General features: G+C 36.1%; 1 protein-coding gene across 1 annotated transcript in view; it reads left to right on the top strand.

Annotated features, from left to right (window-relative positions):
* The first annotated feature begins 7,071 nt into the window (after window positions 1-7,071).
* LOC131876611 (uncharacterized) overlaps window positions 7,072-16,755 on the top strand; it is a 32,270-nt gene continuing 22,586 nt past the window's right edge. The window contains exons 1-2 of the mRNA XM_059222050.1: window positions 7,072-7,179; window positions 7,276-7,413. Of these exons, the coding sequence (XP_059078033.1) occupies window positions 7,072-7,179; window positions 7,276-7,413 (246 nt within the window). The remainder of the gene's footprint in view (window positions 7,180-7,275; window positions 7,414-16,755) is intronic.

Below are 16,755 nucleotides of genomic sequence, written 5' to 3'. Positions count from 1 at the left end.
GATGATAGCCACAGTGGGAATAGCCATATGCCATGATGGACAAGGCATTCACATGCACAGGGGCCTCACATGAGCTATCTAGGCAATGGAGAAATGATAGACAGTATTCTCATGGGGACGGAGCATGATAGCCCATCTCTACCATGATTTGGGAGAGTATGTTTATGACAAGGGGAGTAGTTTGAAGACATGCACCCTTCTGCAGATCTGGATGTTTGAGCATATCACATGTACTAGGGCAACATGACTACCAATTGATTTGGATATTGGGGAGTTGTTATAGATAGATTGAGATCAAATGATATTGTTTGGAGACCATATTAGTGGATGGCCACCTAGCCAAATCAATGTGGATAGCTTTGCTTATGTAGAGGAACTGCCTCCTAGGGGGTCACCACAGTTACATCATAGGCCCATTCTACTTCAACTGAATTAGGTGGAAGTTTAGGCTATAGCAAGGAATTCCTCTAGATATATTGATCTATATTCGACACTCTCGAGGTACTATGAGACCAAGAGCAATTCCTAGGCCTACTAGTGATAATGTAGAGCTAACAGATTCAGATGATGAGGAGAGATATTGTACTCCAAACATCTATGATGGAATAAGGTACTCCAAACATCTATCAAGATTCCCTTAGCTACACAACTCCAAGTATCCACTTGAAATTAAATACCAATCAAGATATTATAGTCTGTCGGATGCTCTGATCTAACATACCATAATTAACCAAACATTCGCTCTAACTTTCATTATAAGAAAATCATGCACTATAGATTAGATAACTGAATTGGGTTGCCATCAATGACAACATCTGACTAGTTGTGCAGTGCCCCTTGCCAACAATCTCCCCCTTTGGCATTGATGGCAACACTTAGTGAAAATGGTTGTCGAACCAAATATGAACATACACTGCAAAGCTTAAAAAATCAAAATTTCCAAAACTCTCAAGACTCCCCCTAAGATGTATATAGTAATTTTTCAAATCCCTACACTCCCCCTTTAACATCAATGGAAAAGGCAGGGACCTGCATGCAGAAATTCACACAATTTTTTAATGAATAGACTGCACATATACAAACAGACTCTCCTAACTTACATAGTTTTAAATAAATCTACAAAAAATTTCTTTACTTAGATCATATCACTATCCCATCCTTTCTTGAGACTCTCCAAAAGTGAAATCTACGCACTGAAAAGAAATACCTAAATTTCTGTTGTCTAGAGGTCTAAGGGCTCATTGGGTGCCATAGCAACTTGGGCTTCCTTCAAAGCACTGAGTAGAGTTTCCAATTTGGGACCAATTAGGCTCTGAAGTTCATCGACTCTACTAACAGTCCTATCCTTTTTCACACATCAGATTCTTCATTTTATCAAGCAATGAAATGACTTGACCTTCTTGACTGGACACTAAAACAATCAAGGGATCAAAGGATTGGGATATACTTGCCAATACCTTTTCATTCTCTTTTATTTACTTCTCAATGTCCTTCGTGAACTTTGAAAACAACATACATGACTTGTCAACATTGCCTCCTGATAAAGAATTTTGAATACTCTTCGCGTAGGTGTCTAACAAGATTCTATCATTTGCACCCCCTCAGGCTAGCAGAGTTGGATTGAGTCTCGGGTTTTCTCCCTGAGGTCTTGGGTTTGGCTCTTTGGCCTATGAATTATTCTTTTGTGCACACTTTTGGGTGAGTGTTGATCATCGCACATCCCCAGGGACTAGTCTTGCATGACTCACACTGGTGGAGCAAAAGCTTAAAGTCATTTCGACGCCATCATGTCGCTTGCATTGAGACATGGGGATAGCTTGAGAAAAATATAAAAAAAGATTCATTTGCAATCAAACTCTTCAATAAAATCAACCTCTTGGCATCAAATTAATTTTGGACCTTAACCTCAGTTGACTTCTCAAGAGATTCAAAATGAGTACTTACCGAATTTATTAGACCTTTCAGCTGACCAAAGGGAGTATCTGATGTGTCCTTGACATATGAAGGCATGATCTTTTCTAATACACTGGATGCAAGAGTAAGAAACTCATTGTCCTCAATATGAGACTTTGGCATCTCCTCCCTTGCTTTGGCTTGAGCAAATGATGCTAACTGCAATATCTGGATGGAAGAAAGAGTGGTCATATCGATGGGCCCTTAGACTAACTCAAGATCATTAATTTCATGCTTGTCCTTCTCCAAAAATACCTTCACTACCTCTACAATGTCTATTGCTTTCGTGACTAGTTCATTTTTAATTTTTGCCACCTTCACTACTTCTCCACTAGATGGGACTTCACTCTTCATTTATGTCTTAGTTGTTTCTATTGGAGGACTCTAAGTATCCTCAATTGCATATGCTTTCACTGATTCCTCACCACTTATATTCACCTCTCCCTCTTCCAAAATAGAAGGAACATTCACCTCAACCTATTCATCTTTGGATTTCATTCCATGAGTTTCTAGAATAGATGACTCACCACCAACAGGAGCCTCTTCTGAGACAACATCAAAATTGTTCTTTAATAGGGTTGATTTCAAAATCTTCTCCAATTATCTAATTACTGCCTTAGTCTCCCCAATCATTAACTTATTTTATCTTGTTCTTTCTTCTAAACTCTTTCTTGGTTTCTTTCAAAATTATATTCACCTCTTCTATCGAAATCACAGGACAAATATTTATCAAGGCATGCTCTTTGTATCTGATATCCTCTTCCTTAGCACTCAGTCTTCTCATTTATAATATATCATATAGGATTTTACTTAATAGTGGCTTCTTCTAGAGTTCTCTAACCATCTTCATCAAACTTCTCTTAACATTCAAAGAGTGGCTTGAGAATGCCTTGAACAGTGAGAGATTTTTCAACATTGTCAGCAAACATACCGGATGGATCTATCTTCATCTTCTTGCTTGCTTTTTCTCCACCAAAGGGCTTGTCCATTAAGACTATTGATGTTTTGGTGCCTTAAGAATTTATCTCCTTCATAGCCTCTTTGCACTCGGTCTCTTCATCATCCTTCATAGTAACATATACCTTTGTGCTCTTTGTTGGCATTCTACACTCTTATGAGAATAGTTGATGTTGTCATTAATGGCAACCATCTGGCAACCAACTGGCAAGTCACTGGCAATTGGTTTCTACATGCCCAGAATCACAAACTTCATACACCGGCAGACACCAGCACCGGCAGGCACTTCACCAGCATTCGGATTACATCAACAACAAAGCATACCGACACTCCAGCTGACATGGGATAAAGTTTTGTTTATATGAATTATTTTGTAATATAATTATCTTTTGTAAACTAACATGGTATATTGTAAAAGACTCATATATGTATGAGATCTTATAAGTCATTTTGATATAATGAAAGGTAATAGTAAAATGTATAGGCGAATATTGTATAAGGTGATATAGTTGACAGTGAAGGTTTTGGTTATTGACTAAGCTTAAACCAATATTGAACCTGGCATGAGAGATGTTGTTTTGAGCAGTACATTGTATTGGATTTGATAATCCATTTTGTAGTCAGTGTGACTCTTTATTGAGTAGCGAGCTCTAGGTTGTTGGCCTCCCTATAGTGCAAGCCCCTCATTGTAAGTAGTATGTATTCATTGGCCAGTGAGTAAATATTGTGAGTCACAAATCCCACCGAGATTTTTTCCACATCGGGTTTCCTCGTTAAATATCTTGTGTTATGGTGTGTTTCTATGTTGTCTCTATTATTTATGTTTATTGCATTAATTCTTATTTACCAGTACACTTTTTTGGGATGCAAAGTTATAAATAAGTTTAATTATTATGCTAGACGGTTAGACACTAATTCACCCCCCCCCCTCTCATTGTCTTTGGGACTGTCATTGAATCTAACAATTGGTATTAGAGCCTAGTCTTCTATTTTCAAAAGCCTAACAGCTTGAGGAAGATTCTGACACCGGTACAGACGGAGAACGTAAGAAAACAGTTGGAAGGAGCTCTTGAAGATTTTGATACAGAAAAATTGAAGAATATCAAACTTGAAGATGATCTGAGGATTTTACAGGAATTCATTAAAGGACCTTAGGAGAACTTTGCTATAGCACAAAATAAAATAAAAGAACTTCATGAGAAGATGCAGAATAATGACGATGAAAAAGAGACTCTTAGAGACATTGCAAATAAGTTAAGACAAGAGAACAGTAATATGAAGAATCAAATGCAAGATATGACTATGAGGTTATGTAAGGATATTGAAGATAGGAAGAAGAATGAAGAAGACTTGACTAGGAGACTTAATGATGCTGGAAATGAAAATTTGAGACTTGGTCATGAAAATGATATGTTAAAGACGGATATTATTCACATGCAACATGATAAAGTTGAGCTTGTGAGACAAGTTGGGATTCTGGAAAATGAGTTGGATACTACAAATAAACACAAAAATAAATTCAAGAAAAGTTCAGAAGAACTTGATGACATGCTTAAAATACAGAAACCTGATAGAGATACTAATGGACTTGGATTTGAACATGGAGAAAGTTTTGGTACTGCAAACAATCAAGATCAGAACAAACTAGTAAGACAGCCTAATGCGTATAAATTTAATGGGAAATGTTTTAATTGCAACAAGTATGGTCACAGAGCAAATCGTTGTAGATTCAAAAATAATCAGAATACAAACTCACCCACCGGTCAACGTTCCAAATGTAACAAAGTTGGTCATAATTCAGAAAACTGCAGAATGAATGTGAAATGCTATGTTTGTGGAAGATTTGGGCATTTATCTAATCAATGCAGATCACAAATCGGTCAAGGATATGGAAAGGCTATTTAGAGGAATAATGTAATTTGTTATGCTTGTAACAAGATTGGACATATTGCTAAATTCTATAGAAGCAAGAATGCATCGGCGAACAACAAAGGATCTAGTTTGAAGCACAAAGAAAAGGTAGATGAAGTAAAACAAGAATTTTCAAAACAATGGATTAAGAAGAGTGATCAGAGAACTAATGAAACTATATCTTCACCAGTAGAACAGAGTAATCCTCCACTGATAGGAGATTCTTCATCTAATTGAGGATTAATCCTTAGGGGGTATTGCAACAAGTTGAAGATCATGCATTCTACCCTTGGTTGATGGTGAGAAGATACATTTCTTCTTTACCAGTGGATGTGTTAAGTTTTTACTTAACCAGTGAGCATTTAATGCAGTTTTAAAAACTTTTTGGCTATAAATCACCAAGAAACCCTCATTTCGAACTCACTGGGCATTCAAATGATCTGAGAGCGCAAAATTGAGCAAGGCATTCTAAGGCGAAGCTGCGAAGTGATTTTCAAGCATTCAAAATTTTGATTTAGAGGTATTTATCTTTGAAATGGCTTCCTCATCTTTTGTTCCAGAGTTTATTTCGAACCCTACCATTATGGAAAATGTTAAACACCCTAGACCCGTATTCAAGATTATCCTCGAGATTGCGAAACAAGATGATTTCGTACAAGATTTTTCAAAAATTCCTAAGGGTGTAGCATTTGCAGAAGACCCTAGAATTTACATACATTGCAACATAGAAAACCTAGGGACTAAGGAGTTGGAGAAAATATTTAATGAGGTCATTTCTTATGAAAATGAAGTAATCAAACCCAAACATAAGGTTGTGGAAAATTTAGGTTTTGTAGAGATTTTGAACATTCCTGAAGTTCCTAAGGAAGTTGTTAGACTTGTATTAAGCAGAGTCCATGGAGAATTCATGTGGTTAGAGTCAGTTTACAAGATAACTAGGGAAGTAATTAAGGCAGATACTAGTTTACCTTCAACCGATAGTAGACCTGATAAAACCAAGAAGATACCTAACAGAGGAGTTATGGATTTAACCGGAGCAACATTTGATAACAGGTCACTTAGAGTGAATGATGTTAAGGACATAAATGTAAGATATATGAGTATGGTACTAGGTTACAAAGCTACTCATGCAAATAGACTAAATTATGTTTCTAGTCTATGTATTCATAGTGCATATGAGATGGTAAACAATAATGTTAAGATTGATGTGTGTGAATGGCTTAAGGATGAATCAATTGACAACTTGAAGAAGATTAAGGGAAACAAGAAAGGTACTTTCCATTTTGGAAACCTTCTGGTATGTCTGATGTTGTACCTTACCAAGGAGATACCCGGCATAGGTCACAAGGATTTTGGTTATGGCATTCCAGTAGGAAAACAGATACAAGATGCTTTCACTGGTATGGGCACTGACAGTGTTAAGAACATTACAAACTATTTCAAGACACTCCAATCTAAGATGAGAGCAAGAGAGAGACTACCACAGAGCATAGTTGATATATATGACAAGGAAATCTGCTTTGTCATTAAGAGAGATGAAACTTGGATGCAAGCAGCAAGACCTAGATCTATTTGGGTTACGGAGATGGGTTATGAGGTAGATCTACATATTTCCTGGAAACATATGCTAAAGCTCTACTTGATGCACCAAGGGAGTCGTTTGAGGAATTCTTTGGTAATGCAGAAACTATTGAAAGTAATGTATCTATGCAGAAAAGGACTAAGAGAAGAGAAAAATTTATCAGAGATGCCTCAAAGAAGGTAAAGGAAATCAAAGAAAATGTCATGAACATCAGTGGTATATCGGCAAGTGAACTTGAAGGACTACAACCTGAAGCACATGTTTCACTGGTTGTAACATCTTCCCACACTGATAGTGGTAAGGTTGTTGAATTTAAAAGAGTAGAAAGGAAGAGAAAACCCTCACCAGCACCCTCTCCTTTACCTAAGAAAACCATGACACTAAGGAAGAAACAACAGGCAATTAGGGAACCGAAGAAGAAGCTTACACCTAAGAAGAAACAAACACCGGTTACCCCCACATTAGATGATTTACTGAATGAGATAATAGAGGAAGGTAATTTGTCTAATGTAATTAAATGGTATAATTCTTTTAATGATTCTGACAGAAACACCATTGAGGAAAGCATTGTTCTACACTTGGATATATACAAGAAAGTTTTGATAGAAGTGATTGATGAGCTACCAAATGATCTATACATGAGATTAGAAGAAAAAAGGCTATCTGTAATGGAATTGGATAAGAAATTGAAAGTTGAAGCACTCTTGGATGTTCATCCGATAAACTCCAAGGAAGAAATAGATGAACTTATCTCTGAAGCTAACCAGTCTGTATTTGTTAGTGGACACCGACAAGTAAGCCTGATGGCTGGAAGAGTTAAGGAGATTGCAGATGAGACTGTAGATAAATAAGATATATTTTTTGTTGAAAAGGAAAATCAAGAGGAAAAGAGCAGACCTAAAGAGACATTCAAAGTATATCAGAAAGACGAGGACAAAGGTACTAGCAAAGGGCCACCGGAATCTGAGAAACCGGTAGTAGAACTTTCAGAGAAACAAACTAAGGCAGAGGTTCATGTTGAGACTTAAAAACCAGTAGTTACAGAGACACTGAAACAATCTAAGAAACCATTAAAGGTTGAGATGCAAACACAGACAGATCCACTGGAGGAAAATAAAAGCAAAAGGGATACATCTGATGGAAATAAAGAGGAGATACTGAAGGTGATTGCTCAGACATTTGTTGAGATGAAATCTATAGCTGAACCGAGTACATCTACAGGTGAATTCAGACTTACCAACATCACAAACGTACTTTTGGATTCTATAAAGAGGATAATTGATTACAATGCATTTGTTTTTAAGGCAATTGATAACACTTTACCTATTCTAAAGATGATTGCACCTACATGTCAAATAGATCACATTAAGGATTATTTAGGTAAATTGGACACATTGTCCAAATTCATTTCTGATAATATTATAACTATAGACAGGGTGAATGAGGATATCATAAAGGAGAGAGTTGAAAAAGAGAAAAACACATTCTTTGAAAATACCATAAAGAATTGTACCGATCATGTGGATACACTTTTACCAGTACTCAATTCTACAATTTTGGAGTATAAGGAGATATATAGGGAAGCATGTAAACCTCACTGTTTGACTAAGGACATTGATAAGGAGATCAAGAAGACACAGAAAGAAATTGATGACATTGTGGATAATATTATAGGTTCATCCGGACTCATATCAATTTTTGAGCAAGAAATGGCAGTTTTTGAGGAGATTTAGAAAAAGTTGAGAAAGAGAAGGCAAGGATAAGGTCTAATGCATGGGAACTAAAAGATAAACTTGGTCTGAGGTTGGATAATCTAATTACTTAGAGAATTGAATTGTCTAAGGCAACAGTACAAGGAGAATGATCACCAGAGAAGCAGATGCACTATCTCACCAGTATAATCCAACAAACTGAGGCAACTTTAGATGACAACAACAAGTTTATGCAGAGTCTGAATATGATTTTGGTGGACATCTTTCAGATTGTAACCAACCGGTTACAAACCTTGAGGTAGCATTTTTATACTCTTTTGATTATTTATGATGTCCTTTGTCATTGATGTCAAAGGGGGAGTAGTGGAGAGAAAAATGTGCATGTACAGAGGAGATCATTTGCTCAGGGGGAGCACATCTTTTTGGATTTCAGTTTTTGGGGTAACAGTTTTGATTGTTCTCGTGAGCATTGCCATCAATGCCAAAGGGGAAGATTGTTGGCATTCTATACTCTTATGAGAATAGTTGATGTTGTCATTGATGGCAACCAACTGGCAAGTCACCGGCAATTGGTTTCTACATGCCCAGCATCACAAACTTCATACACTGGCAGACACCAGCACTGGCAGGCACTTCACCATCATTTGGATTACATCAGCAACAAAGCATACAGGCACTCCAGCCGACATGGGATAAATTTTTGTTTATATGAATTGTTTTGTAATATAATTATCTTTTGTAAGTCGACATGGTATATTGTAAAAGACTCATATATGTATGAGATCTTATAAGTCATTTTGATATAAGGAAAGGTAATAGTAAAATGTATAGGCGAATATTGTATAAGGTGATGCAGTTGACAGTGAAGGTTTTGGTTATTGACTGAGCTTAAACCGGTACTTAACCTTGCATGAGAGATGTTATTTTGAGCAGTACATTGTATTGGATTTGATAATCCATTTTGTAGTCAGTGTGACTCTTTATTGAGCAGTGAGCTCTCGGTTGTTGGCCTCCCTGCATGTGCAAGCCCCTCATTGTAAGTAGTATTAATTCATTGGCTAGTGAGTAAATATTGTGGGTCACTAATCCCACCGAGGTTTTTCCCACATTGGGTTTCCTCGTTAAATATCTTGTGTTATGGTGTGTTTCTATGTTGTCTCTATTAATTATGTTTATTGCATTAATTCTTATTTGTCGGTACACTGTTTTGGGATGCAAAGTTATAAATAAGTTTAATTATTCTGCTAACCGGTTAGACACTGATTCACCCCCCCTCTTAGTGTCTTTGGGACTATCATTGAATCTAACACTCTTATCCTACTTCCTCTTCTCTCCTTTTCCAGATGATTTTGATTTTGATTTCATAGAACTGGCTCGCTTTTGGGAACCGGAGGAGGGTGCAGAGCTCTTGGATTGTCTTATTTTTATGGAGGAAGCTTCCAGATTATCTCTCTTAGCCTTGACTGGCTCCTCTACATCTGGCATATTCCTTTTCTTTTCCTCTATGACTACTTTAGTATTGATACCAATGCTCTTTACATATTTCTCCACCTCCTTTCTTACCTTCCTTACCATTTCCATCTTCTTGAATTTCCTATGCAATTGCAAGTCCTTTTCAGCAAATGTACCAAACCTTTACTCTGAAGAATCAACCGGCTTACTTAAAAAATATTGAGAATACACTTCAAATTTTTTCTCATCAACCTCATACTACATGGGCATGATCCACATAGTCCTAGGCTCAACTGCTTCCAGTAGGCATTGGTCAATTTCTACCATAAAACATATTGTATCTTTGTATTTATCTACTATAGATTTAGGGATCCTTTCCCTAGCCTACATCATGTTCTGGAAATTATTGAAATATCCCCAAAGTTTAGTTCTTCAGGCTTTGTTATCTCCAATGATGTACAAAAGATCCCTAATCTGGACGGCCATCGGTCTGTCACTAGCCCATTGAATATATCAATACCTAAAACTTCATTCATTAAATAGAAGAATATGCATATGATCAAGGTACCAAATTTGAAATTATTTTTCTTGTCCTTCTTGATGTTGGTCAGATTCTCTATCAAATACATTTGGACTAGCTCACACATATCATACTCCTTGTTCTCCTTCACCATCTGATATACATCATATATAGTAGAATGAGACATCGAATTCTCCTGGATGGAGTGATAAAATTTGTATCTAATAACCATTGAAGCAAAACTCACATCTGACTCAACGATATCATTTATTGTCATAGCTCTTTTATCAAACTTGGAACTAGTTGCATTTGTGGTCATCTAATTTTTCATAGACCAAAGCGCGGACAAACCACCGGATGAGCTTAAACCTGTCACAATTTTGATCACTTTCTTTGTGATCTTGAATGACTAGTTCGACTACATGAATTCATCATGAATTTGGATCAAAACATACCAGACCCACTCATTCTCATCAAATACTAGAAACCTAACAACTTGTGTAAATTTATTTTCCCTCAATGCATTGTATTTGGGCTTAATCTTGAAATGCTCTCCTAATATGTGATTGGTGTACAGATTCAACAAATGGGATCCTCCTTACTCTTCTATATATGCATGAATGTATGCACTGATATGTTCGACATGAAGAACACCGTATGGAACTGATGAAAATGTGCCTTAAGGATCATCTTCCACCGATTTGTATAGGTGCTTCTTGAAATTTGGGTGAGATATCTTAGTTATATCAACTACCAAAGCTTTATCCATTACAAAGATATCAAATTTGTAAATTTCACAAAGAAATACCTTGCTCTTCTGAATTAGGGTTTTCACGAAGAACCACCTTCACACTTCGATCACTTGGTAACCTTCTTGCAGAGTTTGCTTCTACTCATGCAAAGTGACAAATGAAGGGTATAGGTTGCCTTTTAATCATTCACACTTATAAATTTTAATATAATAAATGTACTTGCCTTAACTCTTCTGGACACTCTGTTATCATAGACTGCTCACAAGAATTTTCCTATGAGTCTCCATTTTTTCTCAAACACTTCTGAAAATCCATCCAGATGATCTAAAAAACACTAATGCAACTATTGTCAATATGTCATAGTCTAGCACCAAGTACTGGAAGGGGAGGAAAATGGTTTCTTGAAAACTTCCCTTAGGCCAAAGGCCTTAAACTAATTCCCGAAGGAATTTCCAACACTAGATTCAGGTGCGGATCCACTTCCTACATTGTCATCACTCTTTTTCACCCATGTCTTCTTCATTTGAGTCATGATTTCATCCACTTTTGCTTTTCCTTTATCATCTATCTGCACACTTTTGTTCTTTTCTGTTAGACCCTTCTTGTCCACATTCTGGCTTCTACAAAATTTTGTAATGTGATTAGATTTGTTGCAATTATAGCACACAACATTTATTTATCTAGGCCTATAGTTCACTTGATTTCCCCTTGATCTGCAGTGATTAGCAATGTGACCAATCCTGCCATAACCATAACATCTAACATTATTTCTATTGAAAGAGTTATTTTTCATACTCCTAAATTCACTTGATCTATGACCATACTTATTACAATTGAAACATTGATCGGAGAAAGATGGACCATTCTGATTCATCTTATTTCTGCATTGACAATCTTTATGACTAATTTTATTGCAAACAAAATAGTTACCATTTAACTTTTGAGCATTAGGTTGCCTTATCGAAGACCTTTTAGATTTTTTCTTCTGATTTGTTGGCTTAGGATCGCTTTGACCAAATCTGGAGCTTTCACCTTTCTCATATCCAAGACCTCACTTGTCATCTTCACTCTTTTAGCTTCCAAGAATTTCATCAAGCTTAGTCGAGCTAATCTTGAACTTCTCCCTATACTCATTTGTAGTAGCAAGCTCATCCCTGAGAATGATAATCCGCCTTTCAAGCTCTTTTTCATTATTTCTGGATTATTATAATTAAAGCTTCAGCTAATCATTCTCACAATTGGGTCTGCAGCATTTGTCAAACCTATCACTCAAGGACTAAGCAAGATTATCCCCGTCCTTCTTCCTTTCTTCAATCTCCTTGTCAACCTCACTACTATAGATTCCATCTCATTTTTTTGGACAACATTATCTCTATCAAGCTTCTCACATTCTTTTATTTTCTCCTTTAAAGCTTGATTCAAGGGACCATCATCTATGCTTTGGCTTTCTTTCTTCTTTAGTTGATCAACAAGTTCCTTTCTCTTTTCCCTAGACCTATTCAATTTCTTCTTCAATGAAAATGAAATTCTCAGCATCCTTAAGATTCCCTTTCAATTCTTGAACTTCAACTTTAGACTGATCAAGGTCATCAAGTGCAACAAGAAGCTGATGTTGAAGACCACCGAAATCCATTGCACCACTTTCCTAGATCCTCCTCAAGTTGTTAGACTTCTTTCAAGGAACTAGGCTTTGATACTAATTGTTGGAATCAAGGATCACTGAGAGGGGGGGTGAATCAGTGTTTTACAAATTCTAACTTTATTAATCCATTCATTCAACCACTTAATACATTGAGCCAAAAGAAAGATGTAAGAACACAAAGCAAGCAACCACAACACCATAACACAAAGATTTTATACGTGGAAAACCCAGTCAAGGGAAAAACCACAGTGGGGATGAGACCCACAAATGCATATACTTAAATATAATGTTTTACAATGAAATGCACATGCATTTAGGCACACCACCTAGAGTTCACTGCTCAAACAAAGAAGGGCTACAACCCTAGGAACACTCATTGTCTTACAAATTAATTGCAACATATTACTAAAGTACATGAACTAAATAATAGCATCTACAAATGGTGAATTATAGTTTCAGTTAAGCACATTACACCAACTGTTCATACTCTTCCTTATGCTACTATGTTCTATTGTTCTACTCTGATCTGGAGCATAAATCTCTAATCTGTGCACGTGCAATTACGCACAATCAATCACCAACACCTTTTTCATTTACCACACACACTAAAATGATAAAATACATCTCATATATATATATATATATATATATGCACCAAGATAATAGATCATCCACATGTCAACTTCAAGACCACTTAGCATATTATGAAACGTGTACATATTGTCGGCTAAATCTAAAATCAAAATACTAATGTGGACCAAAATAATTGTCCACGCACTACCACAACCTTCCAAATAAACACCTGGATCAGAAAAATAATCACCAAAATTGATCCACATAATCTACATAAGGATTTACCACACAAGTCGATTGTCTTGCACTGATAAACTGAATACCGATATACCGGATCTTCTAACTGGCACAACAATTATCACCAGAGCCTGAAATCATGGAATTCGGTACTCCAAACATCTATCAATCTTCCCTTAGCTCCGCAACACAAAGTATTTGCCTAAAATGAAATACCAATCAAGATAATGTATTATGTGAGATGCTCTGATCTAAATTATCGGATGTAACCAAATCTTCACTCTAACTTCTAGTATAAGCAAATCATGCATTGTGGGTTAGATAACTAACTTGGGTTGCCATAAATGACAATATATGACTAGTTTTGAAATGTCTCTTGCCAACATTTGATGATGTGTTTAAGTTAAAAAATACATAACTAATGTGATCTAATTAAGGGTTTAATTAAACATAATGTGATGTATCTTAACCTAAACACACAAAGGAAATTGCATGATAAGCTAGCATAAGAAAATATAAATTCCTAAATATTTACACAATGAATTCAAGACAATCAAGACTTTAAAATATTCTTGTCAAGAACGAAGAAATATAAATTAAATAATAATAATTTAATACTGCACGCTTTAATGAAGACATGCTAACACATCATACAATTTTAAGAAAAACGGAAAAGAAAGGAATTTAAGCATGGTATCTATAGAGATGCATAACATTTATGGGTTCCTTAAGAGGCATACTTTCCATATCCTCTATTTTGTAAGCACCTGACCCATAGACCTCAATGATGATGTATTGTCCAAGCCAATTCAAGCTAAACTTTACTTTTTCTCTAGGTAAAGCATTCACGTTACGATGATTCTCATAGAGCACTAAATCACCCATAAAGAAGGAACATTGAATAGCTTTATCATTGTAACTTTGTTGCAAGGACTTGTGATATGCTTGAATATGCTCAAGAGAATTTATGCATTGTTCATCAAGCATTTCAAGTTGTTGAAGGTGTTGTTCCCAATAAGAATCATCATCAACTATCCCCTTAAGAGAAATTCTCAATGAGGGAATCTCTAACTCTAAAGGCATAATAGCGTTAGTACCATAAACAAGATTGTAAGGATTTGTACCCGTGGCTATGCAAACACTTGTTCAATAGGCCCAAAGGGCATAGGTCAACTGAGTATGCCAATCCTTACCATTCTTGTTTACGGTGTTATAAAGAATTTGCTTAATAACTCTATTAGAGGATTCAACTTGACCATTAGATTGAGGATAATAAGGTGTTGAAAAGTGATGTTGAATGTGATATTTCTCAAGTAATCTATTCACATATTTGTTCTTTGATAAAGTTCCATTATCAGAGATCAAATTGGAAGGTATACCAAATTGAGAAATGATGTTGTCTAGGAGAAACTGATAGATCACTTCAGTGGTAGTGGATCGAAGAGGAACTACTTCTACCCACTTTGTAAAATAATTTGTAGTGGTTATGATGAAAGTATGTCCTTGGGATGAAGGAGAGGAGATTTAACCAATGATATCCAAACCCCATAAGGAAAAGGGCCAAGGAACCACTTGTAACCTAAGTTCTTGTGCATGAGTATGGATCAAATTATTATGTTGCTAACACTGATGACACTTCTTAATAAACACTAAAGAGTCTTTTTCCATGGTTTTCCAATAATATCCCATTCTGAACAACCTTTGAACTAAGGATTTGCCCCCAAAATTCCCCCCACGAGCACTTGAATGTGCCTCCTCAAGAGCAATCGAGATCTCAGTTTTGTTAAGACGATGGAGGAGAAGACCATTATAACCTCTTCTATAAAGAAAATTAGAAAGGATAATGTATCTCATGGCTAACTTACAAATCCTATCTCTAGCATTCTTACTTGTAGAATCTGGGAATGTGCCATCAGTTAAATATCTTAAGATATGTGAATACCACTCATTAGAATCTATAGCACAACAATGAGCCACATCACTAAGACCATCAGAAATAGCCAAAGAAGAAAGGTTATGAATGACAAAGTTAAGGTTCACCATAGGGTCCTCTAGGGATACAAGGGAAGCGACCAGGGTTTACTTTAGTGGTGAATATTTCACGTCGGTGACCTGGAAAATGGCGAATATATTATATCAATCGAGGGTGGCCCTATTGCCCAAACTTTATAAATATCCATCAAATACATGGCCCAAACACCCATTGTTTTATGTAATTAATTGTATCTCTATCAATATTTTGCTAATAGAATCTACATTTTCCACATGCAAAATTCAATATTTTCACCTACACTTTCCAAGGTTGTCTTAATAGATGGCCATAATTCAAAAATAACCATATAAAGATTTATTGGCCATGAGGACCCAATTCACTTGGAATTTTGTGGAAGCATGTCTCAATTCACCCCAACTTTCAACAACTCTATTATAATTGCCAATTAATTGGACGACCCATAATCGCCTCAAAAATTACATAAGACATGTTATAGTTAAGTGTGATTTGCCAAATATTTATATACCATATAAAATTGTCGTTGAAATCGCCAAATAAGGATTGGTATAAATGCAGTCAAAGATCAGATTTATCTCTACACAATTTGGTCGGTTTTGGGCTCTCGATTCAGATCACTAGTGAAGTTTCAGACCAAGAACAACCATTATTGTTGACTGCATTGGCGACTGCTAGTGACCTAAAGGTAAGTGATCATATTTTTGAAGTGTTATAATATTATTCTGAATTCATCTCTATCTGTTTGCATTGTTGAGTTCATTTTGTATTTCTCTTAGGGACTTACCCAAAAATTTAAATTTGAAACGACTTTCTTGCACCCCTAAATCTAGATTCATCCCTTCCAAATTGCCCATAACCAACTTCGTGACACAACTGCCAAAAATAGAAAAGGCCACAATGGTACTAATATTCATTATCTAACTAATTCCCCTATCCAATTCCTATGCATACTCGGTCATCTTTGCCCGACTTCCACCAATCCTATTCTCCAGACGATCCTCCCATTTCCACATGATATCTCCAGTCTAAACTAGAGCAGATCCTTTGGGGAAAACAACTATGGATGGTTGATGCTAACCAATCCCCTGCCTTGGAAGCAGAGACTAATCTCCACCCTCCATGACCTATCTCCCTCAATTTCAATAGCTTCCTAAAAGGGAAAAACCGTGGTTAAAATTGGTTTATTTTTCTTTCTTTCTTTTATTAAAAACATTCATTTATTAAAATCTTTCATTTCTGACAATGCTCACACTTGTCTCTAAGTCTATTATGGGGACTTTCTGAAGAAACATGTGTCCTTCACAAATTGGGCCCGAAATAGAGCTTATGTCATCGATTAAAATTAATTAAGTATATACTAACAGTTAATTAAGTATACGATTTATAATAGTTAATTCATTATTAGACAATGCTCAAACATGTCTCTATTTCAGCAACTTTTTGAAGAAACCTT

Source organism: Cryptomeria japonica, chromosome 6, assembly GCF_030272615.1.
Source record: "Cryptomeria japonica chromosome 6, Sugi_1.0, whole genome shotgun sequence".
NCBI lineage: Eukaryota > Viridiplantae > Streptophyta > Pinopsida > Cupressales > Cupressaceae > Cryptomeria > Cryptomeria japonica.
This window is presented reverse-complemented; position numbering and strand designations above follow the sequence as displayed.